The sequence below is a fragment of the Sus scrofa genome, chromosome 11 (genome assembly GCF_000003025.6).
Source record: "Sus scrofa isolate TJ Tabasco breed Duroc chromosome 11, Sscrofa11.1, whole genome shotgun sequence".
Taxonomy (NCBI): domain Eukaryota; kingdom Metazoa; phylum Chordata; class Mammalia; order Artiodactyla; family Suidae; genus Sus; species Sus scrofa.
Window position 1 is genome coordinate 49758820 of NC_010453.5, and position 27490 is coordinate 49786309.

General features: G+C 40.7%; 1 protein-coding gene across 12 annotated transcripts in view; it reads left to right on the forward strand.

The window, feature by feature from the left end:
* SCEL (sciellin) overlaps positions 1-18958 on the forward strand; it is a 126189-nt gene extending 107231 nt beyond the window's left edge. For all 12 annotated transcript variants that reach the window (XM_021065762.1, XM_021065763.1, XM_021065757.1 and 9 more), the window contains 6 exons: positions 3889-3981; positions 5250-5321; positions 8005-8079; positions 11993-12101; positions 14552-14654; positions 16388-18958. In XM_021065762.1, the coding sequence (XP_020921421.1) occupies positions 3889-3981; positions 5250-5321; positions 8005-8079; positions 11993-12101; positions 14552-14654; positions 16388-16404 (469 nt within the window). In that variant the 3' untranslated portion in view covers positions 16405-18958. The remainder of the gene's footprint in view (positions 1-3888; positions 3982-5249; positions 5322-8004; positions 8080-11992; positions 12102-14551; positions 14655-16387) is intronic.

Here is a 27490-nt window from a genome sequence, read left to right on the forward strand (position 1 = left end):
CAGGCGTCACAGAGGCTTGCACCAGAAGCTTGTTCTTTATTGATCAGAGGATATTCCAACAGGAATACCCAGATTTTTTTTTTCTTTTTTTGCTATTTAGGGCTGCACCTTCAGCATATGGAGGTTCCCAGGCTAGGGGTTGAATAGGAACTACAGCTGCCAGCCTACCCCAAAGCCACAGCAACATAGATCCGAGCCGAGTCTTCGACCTACACCACATCTCACTGCAACCCACTGAGCGAGGCCAGGGATCGAACCCACAATCTCATGGTTCCTGGTGGGATTTGTTTCCACTGTACCACAATGGGAACTCTGGGAATCCACAGATGCTAAGCCTAGTTCTTTGTCGTTATTGTAGCTCAGCTTCGTCCTGAGTCTTGGTTTCTGCCGATTTTCCTCCTGCTCTTCTCTCTACCTATTGGCCTCCTTTATCTCTCTCTGCGGCTGTTTGATAACCAAGAACTAGAGCTGCCTCCCAGGGGCTTCTTCTTCATACCTTCACCTTCTTCTAGCTTTCTGTGGTCCCTGACTGGCCTTCAGTCCTTATTGGACTATAATTCGCTATTGAGAAGAACACTGCTATAAACATTCATATATGAGTTTTGGTGTAGAGTGTCTTTGTTTCTCTGGGTGTGTACCTAGGGAGTGGAACTGTTGGATCCTATAGTAACTCCATTTGAGGAACTGCTAGACCTGTTTTTCTTTTTTTTGTTTTTTGTCTTTTGTCTTTTGTCCTTTTTGGGGGGGGGGCACACCCTCGGCATATGGAGTTTCCCAGGCTAGGGGTCTAATTGGAGCTGTGGCCACTGGCCTATACCACAGCCACAGCAACACCAGATCTGAGCCGTGTCTTCGACCTATACCACAACTCACGGCAGTGCTGGATCCTAAACCCACTGAGCAGGGCCAGGGATCAAACCCACAACCTCATGGTTCCTAGTCAGATTCATTTCCGCTGTGCCACGACGGGAACTCCTAGACATGTTTTTCAAATCAGCTGTCCCATTTGATGTTCTCACCAGCAGTGTATGAGGTATCCAGATAGTTAAATTTTCAAGGGGAACTTCCACTGCAGAAGACAGTTTTTTCAAGTGTAATTCCATTTGGAATTTTGTGAATTCCAACACAATATTTGGGTTTTATAGCTTATGGAGTTATTTAATTAAAAAACAAAACTGTGACCATTGATTGGAAGTTAGAGTTCAGCAATTTGTTTCAATGAAAGATAACCTCTTTTTTTTTTCCATCTTTTATCTTTTTAGGGTCACACCCATGGCATATGGAGGTTCCCAGGTTAGGGGTCAAATCAGAGCTGTAGCTGCCAGCCTACACCACAGCCCAGCAACTCAGGTTCCAAGCCATGTCTGCGACCTACACCACAGCTCACGGCAACACCGGATCCTTAACCCACTGAGCAAAGCCAGGGACTGAACCTGCATTCTCGTGGATCCTAGTCGGGGTCATTAAACACTGAGCCACAGCGGGAACTCCTTTTTTTTTTCCGATTGTACTTATTCCCAAATTTTATTTACATCAGAATCACCTGCTAGTGATCCTGAGCCCACACTTGGAGAACCAATGCTGTTTTGGGTAAGAGGTTGGGCTGCCTCTAAGTTAGTGGTTCTCAACCTTGACTTACACTTCTGACTCACTGGAGAGGTTTTAAAAGAATCCAAGTGTCCAAGCCATATATGAAACCAAATCAATCAGAATATTTGGATGTGGGATCCAGTGGCATTTTAAATAGCACTAGAGATTACTTCATTGGTTGCCAAAGTACGATTCTCTCATTCTGTGGTTCTAAATAATAAAAAAAAATTGTGTTACCACTTATTGGCATCAAGATAGGATTCCCTTTGTAAAATCTACCACCATCTTTTGAAAAAGCAAGACTTAGCAACTACCACAGACTCTAGGATAGTAAAGCGACATGGTGATTATATGAATGTTGTATCCTGATTTGGATGTGGAATTGAGAGAGAACATCAACGGGAAAACTGGGGAAACATGAATAAGGCTGTAGTTCTATTCATCACATAGTACCAACATTAATTCCTTAGTTTTGACAAATGTACCATGGTTATATCAGATGTTAACGTTATGAGAAGCTGGGTGAAGCGTATACTGGGATTCCCTGTACTATCATTGCAATTATTCTATATCTTTAAAATTATTCCACATCACACTTGGGGTTAGAGCTTCAATATAAGAATTTTGTTGGGACACAATGCAATCCTTATCAGGTCTCTTTGCAAATTATTTCCCTCCCCTATCTGCAGATTTTCCAAACTGGTGATATTTGATTTTTCCCTTTCTGAGGACAATACGAATGTATTTCACATTCATTGACAACCTTTCCCCGTGCAACTATTTGCTAAAATTGGGTTTTGTATTGAATCTCAATTCTATGCTTTAAATATTTCCAAACAATTCATACTGAGTTTGACTGTTCTGGAATGACATAATCGAATGATCACATTAAAGAATCCTCTAATAACATAAATTCTACTTTCTCATTACTTAGTATCATTTAACTCAGCTGTATGTTTTATGAAACATCTGTCTTAAAACTAGAAGGTGGGAGGAGTTCCTGTGAGGAGTTCCCGTTGTGGCACAATGGAAACAAATCCGACTAGGAACCATGAGGTTGTGGGTTCAATCCCTGGCCCCACTCAGTGGGTTAAGGGTCCGGCATTGCCATGAGCTGTGGTGTAGGTCACAGATGTGGCTCCGATCCTGTGTTGTTGCGGCTGTGGCGTAGGCTGGAAGCTGTAGCTCCTATTCGACCCCTAGTCTGGAGACCTCCATATATTGCGGGTGTGGCCCTAAAAAGCAAAAAAAAAAAAAGAAGAAGATGGGAGTTCCCCTCATGGCTCAGTGGTAACAAACCCATAACAAATCCAGCTAGTATCCATGAGGACTTGGGTTCGATCCCTGGCCTCGCTCAGTGGGTTGGGGATCCAGCATTGCCATGAGCTATGGTGTAGGTCAGGACAAACCTCGGATCCCACATTGCTGTGGCTGTGGTGTAGGCCAGCAGCTGCAGCTTTTATTCAACCCCCAGCCTGGGAAGCTCCATATGCCACAGGTGCAGCCCTAAAAAGACAAAAAACAAAAACAACAGCAACAACAACAACAAAACTAGAAGGTGATTTTCTGTATGCCAGAGATGACAATATGTGAAAAGTGTTTTCCTCCTCTTTAAGAGCTACCTGAATGAAAATGGAAGGAATAGGCCAGCCAAGAATGATAAATGATGATTCCATTCTAAATTCTCCTCTTGGTTTTTATGTCTCTCCTATGTCAGAGTTTACTAACATGCGGGAGGAAAAAGAGCTAAAGCTTTTGCTCTCCCTGCATTGAAATTTCCCTCTGTTTCATAGGAAAAAGCAAATATGCCTGCACTTTGTTAAGTGCAGTGACATTTTTAGATTAGCAGAAATGTGGGTCAAAGTTCTTTTGCAATCTTCAAAGCACTGCTTTCCGTGAAAAACAAAACAGAATCTTGAATTTCTCAAAGCAACCCCTGGGTAATTTTCATTAAACTGATAAACTCTCAGATATATTGTGCATGAAAAGCTTTCCAAAATGGCATTACTGCTGTGCAAATGTTGCTGGAATCAGTTTGAGATGCTCTTGGTGGAAAGGTATTCTGTTCTAGCATTTAGATAATGTGACACACGCCTGTAGATTATTCTTATAGGTAAGACAGTGGTCTCTGGGGAGGAGTAAAATAGTACCTGTATCCTATTTGTGTATCTGTGCAGAAACCAGGAAAGCATAGAGAGGCTCACTGTATGTAAAAAAATGTGAATGGAACAGAATGTTAATAAAACAAAAATCTTCTAAGTGGCCTTGATTTTAAGTGCCAAATATTTGCTTTTTCAGGCTGGATGGCCAAGTTAATGGATCCGCTGGTGCTTTAATCATCCCATCCTCTAAAACAACTGCCTATTCTCCTGAAGCCAAGAGGACTCTCAGGTACTGTGGTCAGTTATAAAACAAATGACAGAGCACTTCTCCTTCTTTTTTTTTCTTCTTCTTCTATTTTTGTTTGTTTGTTTGTTTGTTTTTTAAATACGCACATACATCCTTCCTTTGAAATGCAGAAATTTAAAATTTTTGTCAGTGGCTAAACAGGCTTATACAAAGGTGTTGAGTAAACAACTTCGATGTTGGTAAATTGTGGCTTCTGGATAGGAAAGTGAAAAATGCGATTTTTCCCTGAAAAGTCTACCATGTTTTTGAAGCATGACTGTGACATTGGCATTGTAGATTTAAAGAAGTTTTCATTAAATCAGATGTTATCATATTGGTTAATTAAGGTCCACTCTTTGCTTGAGATTGTTGGGGAAAGTTATGGTTTGGAAATATGAAAAGGACATCCGGGAAACAGACACTGACACATATTACACAAATATTCCAAATGATCCTTGATTCATCAGGGATCATGGAGCTACAGATGTATCGTGACTGATTTTCATAATAGCGTTTTGGAAGTTGGCCAAGACAGTGGAAATTAAGACAAAATGGGAGATGTAAATACCTTCTGCAGAAGTGGATAATACCACTTTAACATTTATATTTCAAAGGTTATAGTTTAGAAGGAATATTTGAGCATTATTTTTTCATTGGATTGGATAATTGCCTTGTTAATTTGAGAGCTTGTTTGGAGGTTCTAGCAGGGGAGAGCAGATACTCGTATACCCTTGACCGAAGAACGGTCCTCCTCTATCAGTCATGGTTGTCCTCTTCCACCGAGCATGTAGCTTCGGGAGGGATGCACATGGAGCGGTGAGGGAGGAAGGGGACCCTCGCCTAGCCAGCCAGATCAGCCGAATCAACCCTGGCGATCAATGGGGTGACAGATGTCGCAGCCAGATCGCCCTCACATCCATTGCCTTGTTAATTTCAATATCCTTGGAATTCCCGTTTTGGCCCAATGGTTAATGAATCCGACTAGGAACCATGAGGTTGCGGGTTTGATCCACGGCCTTGCTCAATGGGTTAAGGATCTGGCGTTGCCGTGAGCTGTGGTGTAGGTCGCAGATGCGGCTCGGATCCTGCATTGTTGTGGCTCTCGTGTAGGCCAGTGGCTACAGCTCTGATTCGGCCCCTAGCCTGGAATCTCCATATGCCGCAGGTGTGGCCCTAGAAAAGGCAAAAAGACAAAAAAAAAAAAAAAAAAAAAAAAAAGAATATCCTTGTAAACAAACTTTAAACATGAAGTAAAATGGTTTGTATTGCAGCTCTAGTACTGAAACCAGGCATGCAGGACCGAAGGATACTGTCGTGTACACAAGGACGTATATGGAGAAGAGGTACTGGAAACTTACTTGAAGTATTTTGCTATATATATATGTTTTATAATTGTGAAATAATCTATATTTAAGAAGAGATACTATTGTTTCAGAATATTCTTGCTTTTTTAAAATAGCAGACAATTTATGAGTTCTAGGTATACAACTTCTTTATCCTTTCCAGTATTTTTTTTTTTTTTTTTTGTCTTTTTGTCTTTTCTAGGGCCGCACCTGTGGCATATGGAGGTTTCCAGGCTAGGGGTCTAATCGGAGCTGTAGCTGCCGGCCTACACCAGAGCCACAGCAACGCCAGATCTGAGCTGCATCTGCAACCTACACCATAGCTCACGGCAACACCAGATCCTTAACCCACTGAGCGAGGCCAGGGATTGAACCCGCAACCTCATGGTTCCTAGTCGGATTCGTTAACCACTGAGCCACAACGGGAACTCCTATCCTTTCTGGTATTAAGTAGCTGTCAATCATTCAAAGTCATTGGATGGACTAAATACTTAAAATAATACATGTATACATAATAGGATAGTTATTTGAAAGCTGTCAGAGAAACATACAGACTAACAAACTTTATAAAATTACACGACTATTTCCATGCTAATTTGGAGTCGTACTTTATCTCGGTGGTTCTGTCTACTCTTGTTTACCTCTAATCTGAAATAAGGGGTATGGTTTTTAGTAAATATGTGCAGGGCCACAAAATCTGCTGCTTGATGTGATGGATACTGAGGAAAATGTCCACCAAGATCAGGGATTCACAAGTCATTTGATTTTCAAGGAGTATAGAAACAAGAATGAGCCTACTTGTAGAGCAAAGTAAAGGGAAGCCATGGAAATGTGGATATAGGTACGTGTGTTAATCAGAACCTGTTTCAAAGAGGCCAGAGAGTAGAATATGGGGGGTGGGGCTCCCAGAAATCCCAGGTGTTTCAGGCTTTGAGCAACCTTCCCCTCCAAAAGGATTTCTCAAACCTGCAATAAGTTACCTTTTAAAATGCAACCTCAAGTTTGATTTTTCCGCTTAATCCACTTCTCCCTAAAATCTACACTGATAGTACAGTAGACAGCATAGGGGCCCTAGAATCTGATTTGGGATTGAATCTTCGTTTGTCACTTATCAGGTGCCCTCAGGAAAGCTGCATAACTTCAATTTCCTGTCTCAGTTCAAGTCTCAGTTTTCTGACCCATAAAATAGGCTTAGTGGTAGACATATCATACATAAATATGTGCAAACTCTTATTTAGCATTGTGGGCTACGTGTTCTATAAAGTGGATTCTATTTCTGACAGCAGTCTGCCTATCAGCAGTTTGGAGGGAAAGAAAGATTTCTCATTAAAAAACCCCAAGTGAGGGCTCTGAAGTTCTCTCTCACTGTGTGAAATAATAGGAACATTTTGCTTCTGGTCCTAATATGCTCCCAGGTAGCAGAAGGGCTGGAAAAGCAATTAGGAGCTGTCAGCTGGTTAGCCCATTGCAGACTTCATTTGTCTCCAGGAAAGAGTGATGTTTACAGACTGGAGCAGTGTAAGAAAGGGAACAAAGAGGACTTTTGAAAGTTACAGGGAGCTCCCCATCGAGGCTTAGCAGTTAATGAACCCGACTAGCATCCCTGAGGATGCAGGTTTGATCCCTGGCCTTGCTCAATGGGTTGAGGATCCGGGGTTGCCATGAGTTGTGGCGTAGGTCACAGACACAGCTCGGATCCCGTGTTGCTGTGGCTGTGGTGTGGGCTGGCAGCTGTAGCTCCAATTCGACTCCTAGCCTGGGAACCTCCATATGCTGCTGGTGAGGTCCTAAAAAGACAGACCAAAAAAAAAAAAAAAAAAAAAAAAAAAAAAAAAAAAACAATGTTCTTGTTTTTATTCCAAACCATTCTGTGATGTTTTCAAGTGAAAATAAGAACTTCTGTAGTTCTCTTTGAAAGTTCAGGAGTCCTTGTCTGTGTGAATGGTCTCTGTCTCTATTGGCATGCATGGACTCGTGCTTTGTGTGTGTCTTTTACTTATATGAGACTGCAGATAGCTTTCTTTCAGTAAAAATGAGGGAGGTGTAAGTATAAAGTTCATGAAAAGTAATAACTGCTCTTCCTGCTTATGCTTGTTCTTGTGCTCTCCTCGCCCCATTCTTGCTTGACTTGGGGAGAAAAGTTAACTTTAAGTCAACTTGGAGGTGTCTGGCATATCCACACTTCTCCAGATGAAAAAATAAGTGTTGGGAGTTCCACTGTGGTGCAGCAGTAACTAACCCAACTAGTATCCATGAGGACGTAGGTGCGATCCCTGGTCTCGCTCTGTAGCTCAGTGGGTTAAGGATCCAGCATTGCCGTGAGCTGTGGTGTAGGATGCAGGAGTGGCTCAGATCTGGCATGGCTGAGGCTGTGGTATAGGCTGGCAGCTACAGCTCTGGTTGGACCCCTAGCCTGGGAACTTCCATATGCCATGGGTGTGGCCCTAAAAAGACAAAAAAAAAAAATCAATTTAAAAAATAAGCAACAAGTGTACTGTCCTGGCTTGTAACATCATGAAGAATAATAATGAGACTGTGTGAGTGGAGAGGTGTGTCTGTTTCCTAACCTGCACAGGGATATATAGTTCGATACTAGGAAATAACCCAGTTCTCACATGTCTTTATTTGTATTTATGTATTTATGTAATTATGTATTTATATGTATTTATGTATTTGTTTCTAGTAAATCACCAAAGGATAGATATCAGGAGAGTATCTCTGGAAAATACATACAAACCGTTTATTCGACTTCAGACAGGTGAGTACTTCAGTACTTCCGTACATAAAAGTATACACACACATATGTATATACGTGTATTTTCTTTTAGATTATTTATACATATATATGTCTATATATACTTTTGTCAATAATACATATTTCATTATATATGTGTATAGGTATCTGTAATATATAGTTTATATATTTTTATTATGTATATATATTATATAATAGCATTGAAATAGATTTACGTACAGAAGAAATTGATAGAACACTGTAAATCGAGTGTAATAAAAATTTTTAAAAAGAAATATATATTGTTTTCCACTGAACATGGACACTCCCGATAGTAACTGTTATATTGGTGATTGTACAAGTGAAACAAAATACAATAACCTCAGAGTTCCCATCGTGGTGCAGCAGAAACGAATCCGACTAGGAACCATAAGGTTTCGGGTTCGATCCCTGGCCTCGATAAGTGGGTTTAAGGATCCAGCATTGCCATGAGCTGTGGTGTAGGTGGCAGACACGGCTCGGATCCTACGTTGCTGTGGCCCTGGCGTAGGCCAGCGGCTACAGCTCCAATTAAATTCTTAGCCTGGGAACCTCCATATGCCGTGGGTGCGGCTGTCAAAAAGACAAAAAAAAAAAAAAAAAAAAAAGACCAAAAAAGAAAAATGCAATAACCTCTGCATCCAGGAATTCATTCCTTGGTCTTCTGGCTGTTCTTTGATTTGATTCATTTTATTCCAATAGCTCTTTCTGTGCCTTACAGCTGCCACCCAGGCCAGTGTCTCTGCTGGGGGTGATCCCAGGCGTCCCCAGAGCTGCCACATTATCAGCATCTAGGCTTCACTGCATCCCGAGTCTGGGCCCTCGGCACCCCCTCCTTGAGGCCTTTCAAAGTCAGCTCACCTTACACACAGCTGCCTGGATATGCTGCTCTGGCCCACGTGGGCCCATGCTCAGTTTCTAGGAGGGGGCTTATGATGAGCAGCAATTCAGTGCTGGTAAACTGACCCCAAGCTTTGGCTTTTGATTATTTGCTTTGACCATTTACTATTCAGTGGGGGCACCAGTTAGGTGACCCTTGTGAGAGCGTGGCCTGCAGACTTCCAGCAGAAGAAATGAAAAGAAATAATTAGCATCTCAACCCAACCACTGGAAACCAGCTGTAATCAAAAGTCTGGTATCCTATCGATGGTGTTTCTCTGGGGAGGGCTAGAAACTTGACTCACTGAGGGGTCGGGACATATCTTTTTTTTTTTTTTTTTCTTTTTATAGCCACACATGTGGCCTATGGAAGTTCCTGGACTAGGGGTCCAATTGGAACTGCAGCTGAGGCCTACACCACAGTCACAGCAATGCCAGATCCTCAACCTACTGAGCGGGGCCAGGGACCAAACCCACATCCTCGTGAAGACTATGTCAGGTTCTTAACCCACCGAGCCACATCAGAAACTCCAGGACATATCTTATTTTTATGCACAGCCTCAGCTTATAACACAGTTCTTGGCACCTAACAAATACTCAATACATGACCTCTGAAAAGACAAACCAATGTCCCATTTGCTAGGAGAAACATGGACGTCACTTTCTTAAGATCTTGTATTACCAGCGCTCTTCTGAATGTCTTGCTTTTAAGTCATACTTCTTTGGTGTGACCACAAAAGCACCACAGATACTGTCTAGATAGCCAAGAAGACAGAACTGGGCTTTTCACAATGCCTGCAAAGATCTTTGGCTAAATGATCTTAATAAGGACAACACCAAGATCAGAGCTTTCCCTGGACTCATATTTTTACAGTTAATTTAAGAAAGGAAAACATTCTTCGTTAAAGTATCGCTCTTAATATGGAGAATTCCACTCCTGTTCCTAAGTGATCCTTGAGATTTTTTTTAGTTACCAGAGAAAAAGTCAATTCTCCATGAGAACCAGTCAGTCAAGCCAACATTTTCTGCTGATTTTTTTTTCCCACTGTACAGCAAGGGGATCAAGTTATCCTTACATGTATACATTACAATTACATTTTTTTCCCCACCCTTTGTTCTGTTGCAACATGAGTATCTAGACAAAGTTCTCAATGCTACTCAGCAGGATCTCCTTGTAAATCTATTCTAAGTTGTGTTTGATAAGCCCAAGCTCCCATCCCTCCCACTCCCTCCCTCTCCCATCAGATGATTGGATTCGGAAGATGTGGCATATATACACAATGGAATACTACTCAGCCATAAAAAAGAATGACATAATGCCATTTGCAGCAACATGGATGGAACTAGAAAATCTCATACTGAGTGAAATGAGCCAGAAAGACAAAGACATTTTCTGCTGATTATTGCGTGAAATTAGCTGAGTCCCCACAGTTCTTATCTAAGCACATCAGTCCCATGTAAGGTGGCCGGTGCACTTTGCAGGATAAAGACCAAATTGCTGTGCACGTGGCTTATGGGCCTTCAGAACCTGGTCCCGCGGAATCTTGACTGGAGTTCAGTCACTCCAGCCACCGTTGTTGAGTGGCACCTTGGTACGTCCCACCCTCTGCTTGGAACCCCTCCATCACGCCCTTCCCCACCTCCTCTTGAGAGCGCCTTAACCATCAAACTTTAACTCATGTGGCACCTATGCTGACAAGCTTTTCCTGACTTCACCTGGGGATCAGTGGCTCCGCTGACTGTGCTCTACTAGCTCTTTTCACGATCCATAATATGTGGTGATCATCGAGTCACACACCTTGGGTACCCCGATGGAAGGAAAGCTTCTCATTGGAGGAGACCATCTCACTCTTCTTTATAGTCCCACCTCCTGTCTCAGTGTCAGGAAGGATGCTAGAGCATGCCTGTTTTCTACTCTTCGATGTGCTGTCTAGTATGGGAAATTTAAGTGTGTGTGTACATAGGTATGTATATATATATGAGTATGTATATATATGAACGTATATGTGTGTTTATATATGTGGATAGATAGATGGATATATGGATAGATAGATGGATAATGCATAAGATAACATTATTATAACATTAACATAATAATGCATAACATTATTTTTCCAAAATAAATAACAAAGCTCTATTTTTTTCCCATCAAATTTGTGGTGAGGCTATACGATATTGGAGAATTTTTGTCATGAGAGGGACCCCAAGATTCTGAGTCTTTTTTTTTTTGTCTTTTGTCTTTTTAGGGCCACACCCATGGCATATGGATGTTCCCAGGCTAGGGATCGAATCTGACCTGCAGCTGCCATCCTATGCCACAGCCACAGCAATGCCACATCCAAGCGGTGTCTGTGACCTAAACCACAGCTCACAGCAACGCTGGATCCTCAACCCACTGAGCGAGACCTGGGATCAAACCCTCAACCTCACGGTTCCTAGTCAGATTAGTTTCCACTGCACCATGACAGGAACTCCAAGATTCTGAGTCTTACAATGACACCAAGAGAGGTGGCATAAGGGAGCATTTTGGTGACTCTAGGTTCTAGAGTCTAGGGTATCCATCATATGTGAATTTGCCAACACACCCTTGAATCAATTTCTATTTTTGTCCTACTGAATATTTTGGGAGTTAAATTTTTGTATTAATCTGCAGTATAATTTTTCTATGCTATATGTACATTAATAATTCAAAACTCTCTTCTAGCTTCAAGGGGTACTTAATGACCTGTTTCAATTAGGAAAACTATAACCGTCTTTACCCTGCCCAGATGCACTCTTGATTGCCAATGAATTAATAATTTGCAATTTTCCCTCATGTTAATTCTTTGATATCATTTTGAGATAACTAGAAGAATTAATTCTATCACTAGAATAAGTGAGTCCTGAACTTTCCTTGATTTTTACACAATTTACTAAAGTGTCAACAAAATTAACATATCATTTCCCTATGACTTTATGGGAAATACATATGTCTTTGGCATGGTGACAAATTTAATTTTAATTGCTTACATCTGTATAGGTCTGTCATTGAAAGAGATATGTGTACTTACTGTCGAAAGCCCTTGGGCACAGAAACTAAGATGATTTTAGATGAATTACAAATTTGCTGCCATTCCACTTGCTTCAAGGTAAGGATATGTTTATTACATTTAATTTGATAAGAAATTGCATAATGACTGGAATTAAAAAAATTATGTAGTGAAGTACATGAGATGAAGTTAAAGCTTTCAGAACACTCCCATGCACATTAATAATGCACTATTTAAACATTTCTCGAGCGTTCCGCAGCCTAAACCTCCAAGGTTTATAATTAAGCTTTAGGCTTAGAGTTGATTACTGACACATTTATAACTCTGACCCTACAGATTTCAATCTGTAAAACAATAAACACTTGTTCCTCTTTAGAAAAGTTTTTGCAGCACTTTCATAAATCATGCAGTACCTGAAATGTGGAATGAAATCCAAAAAGGAAAATAAATTGTTGAGAGGAAAGCTAGCAGCTCCTTATATCATGAAATTAGGACCGATGGGCTTAACAATAGTTGAAACTCATTTTGCTTTTGAGAGCATGGTGAATTATAGTTAAACATGGCTTCGTATAATAATAATAAAGCATATATAGTAGAATGCTTTATAGTGTGTATCTTCATATTGCCATGTCTTTTACTTCTCACAAAAACATTGGATTGGTCAACATTACACTTTTTTATGTAACTAAATGAATACTTAGCCGGGAACCTGAAGACCTGACTTGGAGTTCTAACTGATTGTGGTTAAAATTAATTGTGGTCTTGTCACTTTGGACCATCCCCTAAATTAGCTTAGTCTTGGTTTCCTCATCTGTGAAATCAAGTAGCTGAATAAACCAGTGGTTTTCAACCCTGGATGCACATTATAATCATCTGAGATTAGAAGGAAAAATAGAATGCCGGGGACCAACCCCAATTAAATCCAGGATCTTAGAGATGATTCCTGAGCACTGGTGTCTTTGCAAGCTCCTTAGATAGGTCTGACGGCCAGTTTGAGAACGACAGCCTAAACCCTTCGGAGGAGTTCCCGTCATGGCTCAGCAGTAACGAACCTGACTAATATCCGCAAGGACACAGGTTCAATCCCTAGCCTTTCTCAGTGGGTAAAGGATCTGGTGTTGCTGTGGCTGTGGTGTAGCTGGCGACTGTAGCTCCAATTCCACCCCTAGCCTGAGAAGTTCCATATGCTGTGGGTGCAGCTCTTAAAAAAAAAAAAAAAAAGACATAAACCCATGGGGCCTTTCTAGTGCTGGTATTCTCCAGTTGATGCAAATTATCTAATTCAGTCAAGTTGAAGTAATACTTTGACAATTGATTGCTTCTCTTTTAATTGGTAACAGACAGTGACACAAAGCAATTGGAAAGATGCCTTACTTTGAGTAAAAGAATAATCCAGTTTTAGGCCATCATGTATAGAATTCTATAAAAAAGTATATGAAAATGTCATAATTATTGAATTATGAGACAGTGAAATTTCCTTTTAGTTATTAAAATTTACTCACGGAAACAAAAATTAGTCTATATCTCTTTATGTTACATTCTTATGCACTAAACTTTTTAAAAGAAAAAAATTCCCCTGAAAATTCTCTTGCTGTTGGTAAATAGGAATAATTTCCATTTATTATATTTTAGATGGTTTATTTCCATTTTCAATTTAATTATAAAATGCTACTAACTGAGAACAAAAATGTCCCCACACTCGTAGGAAAAGACAGCTTATTCTATAGTCATAATAATAGAGAACCATCTGAACTGGCTTAAGTATGTCTAACGGATCTATGACAATTTGCATCAGTAAACTTGAAAGTCAGCCAATTGGCAATGAACTTGCTCCAGTGAGCGCAAGTCTAAGGCAGATGTCAACCCTTTCCTGCCTTCTTCACCAACACAACTTGAAACAAACTTCCCTCTAAACCTTATGTAGGATCAGAAGCCTGTTTTGCTCAGGGACCCTATTCTTGGACAGCATAGCTCTCCCTTAGTAAGCAAATGACAAGTATTCTTTGTATTTTTGTTTGTGATATCCAGTGGTGATCTTGTCTTTGGCATAACCTTTTTTTTTTTTTTTTTTTTTTTTTTTTTGCTTTTTAGGGCCACACCCATGGCATATGGAAATTCCCAGGCTAGGGGTCAAATTCGAGCTACAGCTGCCAGCCACAGCCAAAGCAATGCCAGATCCAAGCCGTGCCTGTGACCTACAACACAGCTCACAGCAACACTGGATCCTGGACCCACTGAGCAAGACCAAGGAACGAACCTGCATCCTCATGGATACTACTGTTCCCACTGAGCCACAGCAGAAACTCCAGCATAAGCAATTTTTGAAAATGTCTATCCATTCTATTGTGAGTGAGGGAAAAACTTTAGTGTATGGATTAAAGACAAGTATACTTCTACTTTTCCTCTGGGTTTTTCTTGAGGCTTCATTTAAGTGTTTCTATGGAGGATGGTACCAAATGAATTAAAAGGTTGTTTTTTTTTTTAATACTGTTACACCAAGAATCTAAACTTCATATATAATGTAAACTTTATATATACCTTTTATTTAGTGTGAAATCTGCAAACAATCTTTGGAAAACCTACAAGCAGGTGACAGTATTTGGATTTATAGACAGACAATACATTGCGAACCTTGCTACTCAAAAGTTGTAGGTAAGTGTTAAGCTCGGTAAGCACCCATCACTAACATTAATGAGTATTTGATATTGCTGAAAATGAAAGATTTCAAAAGTAAAAAGTGTTTTATTAAAAGTTCAAAAAAATTCAGCTGCAGATAAAGTGGTAGCATTTTGTTTTATGGTATAAAATCCGTCAACATTTATATTTTCTTTTGATATCAGATCAGCGTTAGATACAAGCAAAAGATCTCTTCTTTTAGGAAGTGCTCCATTTTTTTCCAAACGCAAACACATCTTCTCTGCTCAAATAATTGCTGGAACTGAAGTTCATTTCTGTGCATGACTTTTTGCATTGCACTGGAATATACTTTTTTAAAACCTAATTTGGTTATTACACTAAATGCCTTTTAATGTTATTTTTAAATGGAAAATGTAGAGTTAATGTTGTACAGTTCTATATAAAATATAGCACCTAAGCATTTTTTTATCAGTTTAAGACCAACGTTACTATAATGCAGACATTTAATTAGCATCAATAATGTCAAAAGAAGCATTAAGGAACAGCATCTTTAACATATTTTCAATAAGCTTAGTGTGAAAACTGTAAAAGTTGATTTAAAAGATGTACACACATAGAATCCCTTCATGGCGCAGCGGTTAATGATCCCGACTAGGAACCATGAGGTTGCAGGTTCAATCCCTGGCCTCGCTCAGTGGGTTAAGGACTCAGCGTTGCCATGAGCTATGGTGTACGTTGTAGATTCGGCTCGGATCCCGTGTTGCTGTGGCTGTGACATAGGCTGGCAGCCGTAGCTCCAATTAGACCCCTAGCTTGGGAACCTCCATATGCCACAGGTGCAGCCCTAAAAAGCAAAAATAATTAATTAATTAATTAAAAATCTTGGCAATTCTCACCTTTAAAAAAAGATGTACGTGATGCACAGTTATTTAGCAAAATAAAATCCTATGAAACCTGATTTGTTATTAAAGCCAGTATCAACATTTCATTTTTACTTCCATAGTAAGTAGATGGATTAATCAAGATGATATTGGGGAGCTGGTCAACTGCTCTGTGTGAAGGGCAAGTTTCCTGATGTCCTGCTCGTGGTGAATGAAAGCAGAACAGTTGTGATTTTTACACAGGATCCAAAATATGGAATTTAATGACAAGTGTGTGATATTAATGAGGTGCGGGGAGGCTAGATCTGGAAAATGCTCTGAAAAATATTCAGAAACCCACATTCCATCAGGCTGCAGAATCAATTACAAGAACAAACTAATTATATTTGTACTTTGCCCTCTATTTTCTGCTTTCCTCAACCAGTTCTCATACTCCTTTTTCTTCCTAATTGAGCAACCTTATCATGGCCCAGTATCAAAACAAGGGGCCTTCCATGTGCCTGGTGGCCGCTTTGAAACTTTCAGTCCCATGTGTCCATGATACAGTTTCAGAGATGCAGTCACCAAAACACTCAGAAGTCTGTGCCTTCCTCTCTGCCTATGTGCATTTTCACAGTACATATAAGTTGTCAAGACATGACTCTCAGTCACGTCATAAATATGAGTAGAGGGCATCAGTACTTTGTATTTATGATATGACCAAAAGCCATGCCACAGTGATGAATGCAGTAGGAGATAAAAGTAAAATGCTTAGTTCACCACTACCTGCTTGATGAATAATTATTTTCAAAACTTTAGTTATAGGCTCATTTATTTATTTTTTATTGAATTTGGAGATCTAACTGTTATTTTCTTTAAATTTTTCAGCAAAGTGGAATCAGTAATTCTGGCACATGAAAATCAAGATGAAAATGTTCATTAAGGAATTAAGATTTTTATTTTAACAGCATATACTCTAGAAAAGCTTTTACATCGAAGATTGAACTCTTGTATAGAACTAACAGTTCTACTATGGCATCAATAACCTAATTGCCTTCAAGAAGGTCACATACATAAAGGGACCATCTGGTTAGATTTAGTGATCAAAAATTCAAAAAAAAAAAAAAAAATCCGAGTGGTTCTAGTTACCATGGTCAAAGGAAGGATGCCTCTGATAGCCATGAGTGTTGTCAACCTTGACCGGGGCCATCTCTGCTCCATATCAGGCTGCATGTCATGATTTCCGCTCTAGACAAGCTTGGCATTTTCTCACCTTTGTTTCCCTAAGAATTTGGATTTTGGGACATTATTGACATCTTGGCAAAACTGTCAAGGAAGCAAGGTATGTTTCCTTTATGCACAAAAGAAATGTTGATAGGAATTTTGGCAGAAAGATGTTAACATACCAAGTTGTAAGGACTTCAGAATATCACTTGAACTTCTCAGATTTCTGTGCTATTATGTGTAACATGAGGGGCACTGGACGTGATTTCAAAGGTCCCTTTCTGCTCTGAAATGATCAGGTTCTAAAGCAAGTTTCTGTTTGCTCTTTAGAAAAATATCTGCATATGTGTTTATTAAGCATATTGAGCTAGATAGGCTATCTAAACAATTTAATCATAGTGTCATCATTTTATCACAGATGTAAGTTTTATAGAACGTGTTTTAAAAATGTATTACACATGTATTTATGGGTAATGGGTAAAATCATATGACGTGCCTAGTTTACATATTATAATTTGTTAAGTTTTCTTTGCATGCACTTCAAAATCTAGATTTACAAATTATCTATGAGAAATAATGGTTATGGACTACAAAGGCATGGTCTTTAGCATGTTACATCTGTTCTTATTACATAGCACTTTATATTTACAGATGGCTTGTAAAAATAAATTGAACCGTCAGTTACCCAGAATCTTTTTGTGCAGTGTTTATAAATATCACTCCCTGACATTGATATTGACAACTATAGTGATCATAATTTATTATATTCTGTGCCATGCTGCTTAACTTGATTTTTTAACTGTTGAAGCTGTAACTTTGATTTTTAAGGAGCTTTTTTTCAAGAAATTGAAAATTCAATAATCTTGTGAGGAACTATTATTATTATTCAAATTGAGACATTGCACTTCTAAACTATTTTATATGCACATAGCAACTGCTTCACAAAGGAAAGCATCTGGAATATTGAGAGAAGGTGGAATTCTAAGGGAGTTTAAGGCAGCTGTACAGAACTGACATAACCTAGGGAGATTAAAAGATAATTATGTATTTTCTAAATGTTGATAAATGTAAAAAAATCCTTCTCCTGTATAATGATTTCCACCACTCTTCCTCTCAGACACTGGTCCACGAAGTGTTAAACGCTAAATGCTTATCAAAATCCAGCAATGTGTAATCATTGTCCTATGGAGAGGGAGGCAGAAAAACAATTAATAATAATTGGATATTCATTAATTCATGCTTGATGAGAAGCAGTGGTAATCGAGCCATATGTTTTATTGTTCTTTTATTACATGCTATCAGAGTGGATCAAAAGAAATAATTTTCTTAGAATTGGAATTTGTGGCAGAAAAGGACAAATGGGATAGTATCCCTCCCTTTTATATAAAGTGTATTAACATCTCAATGCCGTTGTAGTAATTAAAAATCATTTGAACATCATTTTTAAAGTAGTCTACAGTTTAATGCTTCATTTAAGGAAACCTAAAAGGAATATAATTCTCACGTTTCTGTAGCTGTTTAATGGACCCTTTCTTCTACAATAATGTGTTATATCAAACCAAAAGCTGTTGTAAAAATGGAATAAATACGGAGTGGAGGGAGAAGGGCTTCTGATTTCCCAAGTTCACTTCATTCTGTCTGGGATTATTCCTAAAACAACTTTGAAGATCTCAGTTTTTGCAGCCAACTCATTATGTTATGATTGGCATATTTTTCCTGGACACAAATGTGTAAATCTCAGGATACTAGGCCCTGAATTCTATTACTAATTAAGAGATGCTGCTAAAAAATAACTAATGGCTCCACTCTGAGAGTATCTGTCTGAAAAAGCAAAACAAAAAACTATGTAGTAATCTTGGAAATCTTGTTTAAAAACCTCATTCTTTCTTTTAACAAGGCCAAGAAATAAAAATGTATTCAAGAAGTAATCTGCACATCTGAAATTGGTTGATTGCAATGACTCCTCTAATTAGATAGGAGTGCAGAGGTGGTCCGGCTCTCAGTGCTGGTGCGCTCTCTGACTTGTTTACTCCCCGAGAAAATCATGAATGTTTGGAACATTTTCCCACCCAGCTTGATTCAGAGCTCTCCCAAAACAAGTGACTGTTTGGTCTGCATGAGGCAAACTAACAATGATGATGTTGATTGATTTTTTTGTTGCTGTTGTTGGTGTTACTACTGAATATCCTGCGTATCTGGTACAATGTAAATAAATTGTTTTTAGAGTTTCACTTATTCCAAGGGCAGGCAACAGTTCCCAGAGGCACCCATAAATATTTGCATTAACTTGGATAGGCCACTTCCCTCCTGGATCTATTTTCTGCTACCTAAAATGTGAGATTTAGCACATTGGGCAGTGCCCATCACGCAGTGGTGAACGAATCCGACTACGTTCGTTCCAATCCGTGAGGTTGTTCCCTGGCCTTGGTGGGCTGGGGAAATGGCATTGCCATGAGCTCTGGTGTAGGTCGCAGACGAGGCTCGATCTATTGTTGCTGTGGCTGTGGCGTAGGTTGGTGGCTACAGCTCCGATTAGATCCCTAGCCTGGGGACCTCCATATGCTGTGAGAGCGGCCCTAGAAAAGGCAAAAAGACAAAAAAACAAAAAACAAAAAAACATTGGCTTGCTGTGGCACCCACCAGCTCAAATACTGCCTGGATCTGTGAACCTATTCCTGCTGCTTACCCCATTCTTAGATTCTGTCTTTTGTTAGATGCCTAAGAGTTGTTGGGTGATTTGTATCCTATGTACTTCAGAGTTGCATGTTGACTTTGTCACAGCACAAATGTGGGGGACCATTCTGAATCGTATTTGCTGGATCTTTGTCCTGCCATTTGAGAAGTGTGGCTTCTGAGATAGAACTGAAATGTCTGAATGCCTCCTGAGTGAGGTAATGCTTTCAATTTTTTTTTTTTTTTTTTTCCACTTGAAGAGAGGAAACTGATCATCATCATGGCCTTAGAAATGCCATCTGGGAAAGATCTTTTAACTTCATTGCCTCTTTGATACATTCTTCTCATTAATGGAGTGAGTGCTCAATCCTTCTAAACTCTGTAGGAAAACAAATGCATGTTTTATAATCTACTGTCACCCATTCATTCATTTTTTTCTATCATTCCGTAACCTAAGAAATCTTCATTTAGAATCTATGTTCCAGATCTTTGACAACCAAAATAGCCATGGCTCCTGCCTTCCTGGAAATTATGTTCTAAAGGAAGGGGGGGAGGAGCCATTTGAAAGGGAAAAAACAAACATGGTAATTTCTGAAAGTAAATAAGGTCATGATGGAAATAAAACATAGTGACAAGATCAATTAGTAGTTGTTAAAGTCAGAGGCTATTTCAAATAAGAGCCGAATGGTAAGAAGGCGCCATCATTCAGAAGGAGCCATCAGAGAGGTGTCTTCGTATTGGCCAAAGTCAGACCACTTTCTGGGCTAAATGGGTCCTTGTTTCTCTTAAACATGAGACAGAAGTTCAGAGATGCCAGGAGACAAAGACCAGTTTAAGCTTCCTCTAGTTCTCCTACAAAACAGTATTCAGATATTACTCGGTTTTCAACTCTCTGCCCAGGAGTGGGTTACACCAAGTGGCTGCTTGGTCCTGGTCATCGGGCCAAAGTTGCTCACTTGGATAAAGCAGTCACAGGCGCTCTCTGATGACTGTCACAGGTGGGTCTACACCTGTGCTCATGGAAGTGGGAACAATAAGCCAGAAATGATGTTTCCTCACTGCATTTGAGGCAGCACTCAGGGTCAGATCCCTTTCTGTTTTCCAAATAGAAACAGGCAAGAGTTAAACAGCATCCTTTCAGATCTAGGAGGGACTATGCACAGGAATTGTATAAATGTTACATCGTCTCTTCCCCTGTTGCAATATGAATAATGTATCTAGTAGGATGAAGCATTCACATCTTGGTATGACTTTCTTGAGAGTCACAATTGGTTAATTTTACCTCCTTTCCCAAGAGAAAAGGAATGATCACGAGCTTCAAGGACTCTTCAGGCCTAGAAAGGCAAGACTCCACAAGACAGCATTTAGGTCCCAAGGTAAGTGCAGCTTTGGTGTGATTTAAAGAAATCACAGAGGAGTTCCCGTCATGGCACAGTGGTTAACGAATCCGACTAGGAACCATGAGGTTGCGGGTTCGGTCCCTGCCCTTGCTCAGTGGGTTAATGATCCGGCGTTGCCGTGAGCTGTGGTGTAGGTTGCAGACGCGGCTCGGATCCCGCGTTGCTGTGGCTCTGGCGTAGGCCAGTGGCTACAGCTCCGATTCAACCCCTAGCCTGGGAACCTCCATATGCCGCGGGAGCGGCCCAAGAAATAGCAACAACAACAACAACAACAACAACAACAACAAAAAAAAAGACCAAAAAAAAAAAAAAAAAAAAAAAGACTGCCAGGAAGCTGGAAATAGTGAACATGAAGAGATGAAGTTGAAGGAGTTCCCGTCGTGGCTCAGTGGTTAACGAATCCGACTAGGAACCATGAGGTTGCGGGTTTGATCCCTAGCCTCGCTCAGTGGGTTGAGGATCCGGCATTGCCATGAGCTGTGCTGTGGGTTGCAGACGAGGCTCAGATCTGACGTTACTGTGGCTGTGGTGTAGGCTGGCAGCTACAGCTCCGATTCGACCCCTAGCCTGGGAACCTCCATATGCCGCAGGAGCAGCCCAAGAAATGGCAAAAAGACAAAAAAAAAAAAAGAGAGAGAGAGAGAGAGATGAAGTTCAAGAAGCAGGTGAGAGACAGGCTATGGTTGTTTCATAATGGATTATTAAAAATATATATCATAAAATGAATGGTGACATTTAGAAGAATTCATTTATGCCTTTTAAATTTGTCATTAAAATGTTTTTGAATATTATTGACTTCATGAACAGATTAAAATCATTTTGAGACAAACACAGTAACTAATTTTTGACAGAAGCGCAAAGGCAGGACTTCCCCTGTGGTGCAGCAGGTTAAGGATCCAGCATTGTCACTGTCACAGCTCAGGTCACTGCTGTGGCACAGGGGTTTTTGGTGTTTTGTTTGTTTTTGTTTTTTGCCTTTTAGGGCCTCACTCGTGGCATATGGAGGTTCCCAGGCTAGGGGTCAAAAAGGAGCTGTAGCCACCGGCCTATGCCACAGCCACAGCAATGCAGGATCCAAGCAGCATCTGTGACCTACACCACAGCTCACAGCAATGCCAGATCCTTATTCCACTGAGCAAGGCCAGGGATTGAACCTGTGTCGTCATGGATACTAGTCAGATTCATTAGCCCACTGAGCCACCAAGGAAACTCCTGTGGTGCAGGTTTGATCCCTGGCCCAGGAACTTCCATATGACACAGAAGTGGCCAAAAAAAGAAAAAAAATAAAAAAAATCACAAATGGAGTTCAGCGGAGAAAGAATAGTCTTTTTCAACAAATGGTGCTGGAACCATTGGACACCCATATGCAAAAAGAGAAAAAAAAGAAGCTGGATAAAAACTTTATGTCTTTTATAAAAATTAACTCAGGATTATAGACTTAAATGTAATCTGCAAAATCCTAAAACTTCCAGAAGAAAGCATAGGGGAAAAACATGATCTTGAACCTCACGAAGAGATTTTGGCTATAACACCAAAAGCACAATCTATAAAAGAAAAAAATGATTTAAGCTCAACTGTATTAAAATTAAAAACTTGTGCTCTGGGAAAGGCACTGTTAAGAGAATAAAAAGAGCAACCACAGAGTGAGAGAAAATATTTGCATAATACATATCTGATAAAGAACTGGTCTCCACACCAAAACCAAAACAATAATAAAACTTAAAACTAAATAATAAGAAAACAAAAAACTTAATTTAAAAAATGGGCAAAACATCCAAACAGACACTTAACCAAAGAAGACATACAGCTGACAAATATATGAAAGATATTCGACAGCACTTTTCATTAGGGAAATGCAAATTCAAACCACATTGAGATACTGCTTTATGCCTCTTAGAATGGCTAAAAACTAAAACCTGACAATGACAATCGCTGGTAAGGATGCAGAGCAACAGGCATTCTCATTCATTGCTGATGGAAAGACAAAATGGTACAGCCACTTTGGAAGACAGTTCGACAGTGTCTTACAAAGCTGAACATATTCTTATCACATAATTCAGCAGTTGTGCTCCTAAGTTTTTACTCAACTAATCTGAAAACTTATGTTCATATAAAAGCACGAATGGGAATTCCCATCATGGCTCAGTGGTTAACAAATCCGACTAGGAACCATGAGTTGCGGGTTCGATCCCCTGGCCTCACTCAGTGGGTTAAGGATCCAGCATTGCCGTGAGCTGTGGTGTAGGTCGAAGACATGGCCTGGATCCCACATTGCTGTGGCTCTGGTGTAGGCTGGCAGCAACAGCTCCGATTAGACTCCTAGCCTGGGAACTTCCATATGTCTCAGGAGTGGCCCTAGAAAAGTCAAAAAGACAAAAAAAAAAAAAAAAAAAAGAAAAGAAAAAGACACAAATGCTTATAGCAGCATTATTTATAATCATCGAAAACTGGAAGAAACCAAGATGTCCTTCAATAAACAAATATCTTGGAGTTCCCATTGTGGTGGTACCAGTTCAATCTTCAACGCTTTGTAATGGGTTAAGAATCCAGCATTGTTGCAGCTATGGCCTAGGTCGAAGCTCCGGCTTGGATTTGATCCCTGGCCCGGAAATGTCCATATGCCACAAGTGCCGCCAAAAAAGAAAAAGAAAATAAATAAATACACAGATGTCTCAACAAACTGTGTTATGTCCATACAATGGAGTAGTATTCAACAAGGAAAATGAATGAACTACCAAATCTGCTGAAACACAGATCCTTCTTAAATGCTTGTTGCTAAATGGAAAAAGCCAGTCTGAAAAAGGTGCAATTACTGTATGATTCCATGTATGTGACATTCTGGAAAAGGCAAAACCATGAAGACAATAAGCAGATCAGTGATGACTGGGGCTTCAGGAGGAGTGGGGCTGAAGAGTCTGAGAGCTGAATGGATGAGGCACAGGACATTTTTTAGTGCAGTTGGACTGTTCTGCATGATACTGTAATGGTGAGTACATGACACTATGTGCTTGTCAAAACCCACAGAACTTGGCAGTACAAAGAATGGATATTAATCCAAGCAAATTTAAAATCTCATTTACGTGTTCAAGGCACGGGATCCCAGGATGGAATGCAGAATGTTGCAAGAGAATCTAATGGTCTTGAAAGTGTATGAAACTGCCTCAATAAAGGGGGTGAGGAGAAAAGGTGCTGACCTTAGTATCTTTGGAAATGAGTGGAATATTTAAAGACCAAAGACTCAAGTAACTGTACTCTAGCTGATCAGGTTGTTTTTCACTGAGTATAGGCTCACAGTGCTGAAGCCACTCTACATAGATGCTAGAATTGAATAATTCAGTAAATAGTGAGAACAAAATTTCTCACAGTTGGAGTAGAAAGTTAAAGATATGGAAGAGAGGAGATCCATGTGGTGATGAATGTGTTGGAGACATTAAAGTTCACATTTAATTTAGTATGTAGATACAGATGGTTACATACAGAATTTTTTTTTTTTTTTTGTCTTTTCATGGCCACACCTGTGGCACATGGAGGGTCCCAGGCTAGGGGTCCAGTCAGAGCTACAGCTGCCAGCCTACACCACAGCCACAGCAATGCGGGATCCTAGTCACATCTGCGACCTACACCACCGCTCACGGCAACACTGGTTCCCCAACCCACCAAGCAAGGCCGGGGATCGAACCCTCAACCTCATGGTTCCTAGTCGGATTTGTTTCCACTGCGCCATGACGGGAACTCCCAGATCTTGATTTTTAAAATACCATTCTCCAATAAAAGGGAGCAAGACTTCTTGAGAGATGGCTGGTTCTAAGACTGGGGCAGGATGTATAGAAGATGAACCTGGAGCATCTTACAGTGCCAGAAAATAAGGAAGTGGTCAAAGCTACACATGCACCCACATATGTACACACAATTGATGTGGACATGTCAAAAGGACATAGGAGTCAACTGGAAGAGCTCTCAATGGCCAAAGCTGGTATCTGAGCAACTGAATAATGTAGTATTGAATTATAACCCAAAGTACAAAATAGAGATTTGTGAGTCCCTGCTGGCAGTAACTAAATAATTGAATAGATAAATAATGGAGGCAACACAAATCCTCCATGCAGAATTCCAAATAAATTATATAGCTACTCCATCCTCAAGGAGGAAGGGCATAACTCTTCATTTCTGGGGTGTGGGCTGCATGGTGCATATCTTCCAGAGCACAGTGTGGGATAGGGCACAAGAAGTAGCTTTACAGAGGAGGAACCTGACAAACACTACCTCAGACAGATAATCAAGACTAACGTCAACAATAAAGTTTGTCATATTACTCGCATGTGCTTGATGGGATGTGGTGAAAATGGCACAGTATCTCTGTAGCCTTCTTCCCCCAGACCATAACCCCAATCTAATCATAAGAAAAATACACATCTTAGTGGAAAGGCCAATACTTCTCAACAACTGTCAAAGGTATCAAAAAATGAAAAAAGTCTGGAGTTCCCATCGTGGCTCAGTGGTTAATGAATCTGACTAAGAACCATGAGGTTTCAGGTTCCATCCCTGGCCTCGCTCAGTGGGTTAAGGATTCGGTGTTGCTGTGAGCTTTGATGTAGGTTGCAGATGCGGCTCGGATCCCGTGTGCTGTGTCTCTGGTGTAGGCCGGTGGCTACAGCTCCGATTAGACCCCTAGCCTGGGAACCTCCATATGCTATGGGTGCAGCCCTAGAAAAGGCAAAAAGACCAAAAAAAAAAAGTCTGAGAAACCATCATAGCAAAAAAAGAGCCTGAAGAAACATCACAACTAACTGCCATGTGGTTCCTGGATGAGATCCTGGAACCCAAAAAAGGACCTTAAGTCAAAACTAAAGAATTTTAGTAAACCATAGGCTAAGTTTTATTTTTTATTTATTTCTTTTCTTTTTTTCTTTTAAAAGAAGGCAGACTGCCACATGCAGAGATTTGTTTGGATGTGTCTGGTGTCTTGGGAGCACAGCTACCCTATGTTCTCCTACAAAAGCGCCTTGAGATCTTGTGTGCATGTTCTGGCAGGGGAGTGTAGCCACTTGTATACCCTTGACCCAGGAACCGTCCTCGTCTTTAGGGGAAGGTCGCCCAAGTGCACAACTTTGGGAGGGACACACACAGAGCGATGAGGGAGAAAGAGGTCACCTCCCTGGCCAGCCAGATCCACCCTGGAGATCAAGAGGGTGACAGATGTCACAGCCACATCACCCTCACATCCAAGGCTTTAGTTATAATTGATTCATTAATTGTGACACAGTTACCCTACTAATGTAGGATTTAATGATAGGTGAAACTCTGTGTGACATATACAGGAACGCTGTATTTTTTTCACAGTTTTTCAGTGTCTAAAACTACTTCAAAATATATCAATTTTTTTTTTTGTCTTTTTAGGGCCACACCTGAAGCATATGGAGGTTCCCAGGCTAGGGGCTGAATCGGAGCTGTAGCTGCTGGCCCACACTGCAGCCATAGCAATGCCAGATCCAAGTGGCATTTGCGACCTACACCACAGCTCACAGCAACACCAGATCCTTGACCCACTGAGCAAGGCCAGGGATGGAACCTGCATCCTCATGGATACTAGTCAGATTCATTTCCGCTGAGCCACGATAGGAACAGTAAAATATATCAGTTTTTACATAAATTGAGACATTATTAGCATTCTAGGCTAGTTCACTAAAGCTGGAGACATAAACATTGCCAAATGATAGATACTGTGCTAGAATACAAAATAAGCTTCCTAAAAATGAAATCCAGAAAGACAAGGGTTCCAAACATAAAGAAATGTATGACTCTTCCACATGACAGCCCTGAGTTAGGTTGTGGTCCAGGAAAGGTGATCAGAGCAGCTCTAATCTAACCCAGGGATGCTCTTCTGTCTTGTCATTCCACCATCCATCCCCTAGGGGGCTGCTTTTCCTCCAAGATCAAAGCAGGCTCATCAGCATGGCTTCTGCTCTCCAGCTAAACAGAAGGGGGCGTGGAGGCAGCCATGTTCCTTTTTAAAGATGTGACACCACACTTGCACACAACTGTCCCGCTCACATCCCTCCCTTTGGGACTCAGGCTAGCTGGATTACCCAGGAGGATGAACTGTAATCTCCAGCATTTGTCCCCATTAAATTGGAAGGGTTGCTATTACTAAAGGAAGAAGACAGAAAAAAACTAACATCTGTTACAAAGCTGTCCTGGCTCCCCACTCAAGTATTCGAGTGCACCTTTCTCCCCCCCGACAGAACACACCCCTCAAAGGGGTACATCCTAAAACCCTGTTCAATCACTCATCCAGCTCAAAGGCCAGGCATTCTGGTTGACTCTCAGTGCCCTCTGTCAGGTCCTGAAATAACTAACTCCAGGGCAGGTACCTAGGAACGGAAAGGGGAGTTACCCATTCCCCAGGACAGCCAACACACAGTTTTGGAGTAGAAACCCAGTGATCACAGTTAAAACTCTCATTCAGCAAAGGAAAGAATGGGACCAGTCAGGAGTCCATGGCAGTTGATAACGGTGGCTGGGCAGCAGTTGCCCCAACGTAATTGCCGGCCCTGCAGTGAAGTTCCTTGATGTGACCTGGTCTGTTCTCAGGGAGGCATTCCCTCATCCACTGTCCACCATGGTCACATCCGAAGTGGGCGTTGGAGGTACGGATCGGGGACCCCGGGTGGCTTCAGGGGTGGGAGGGCGAATG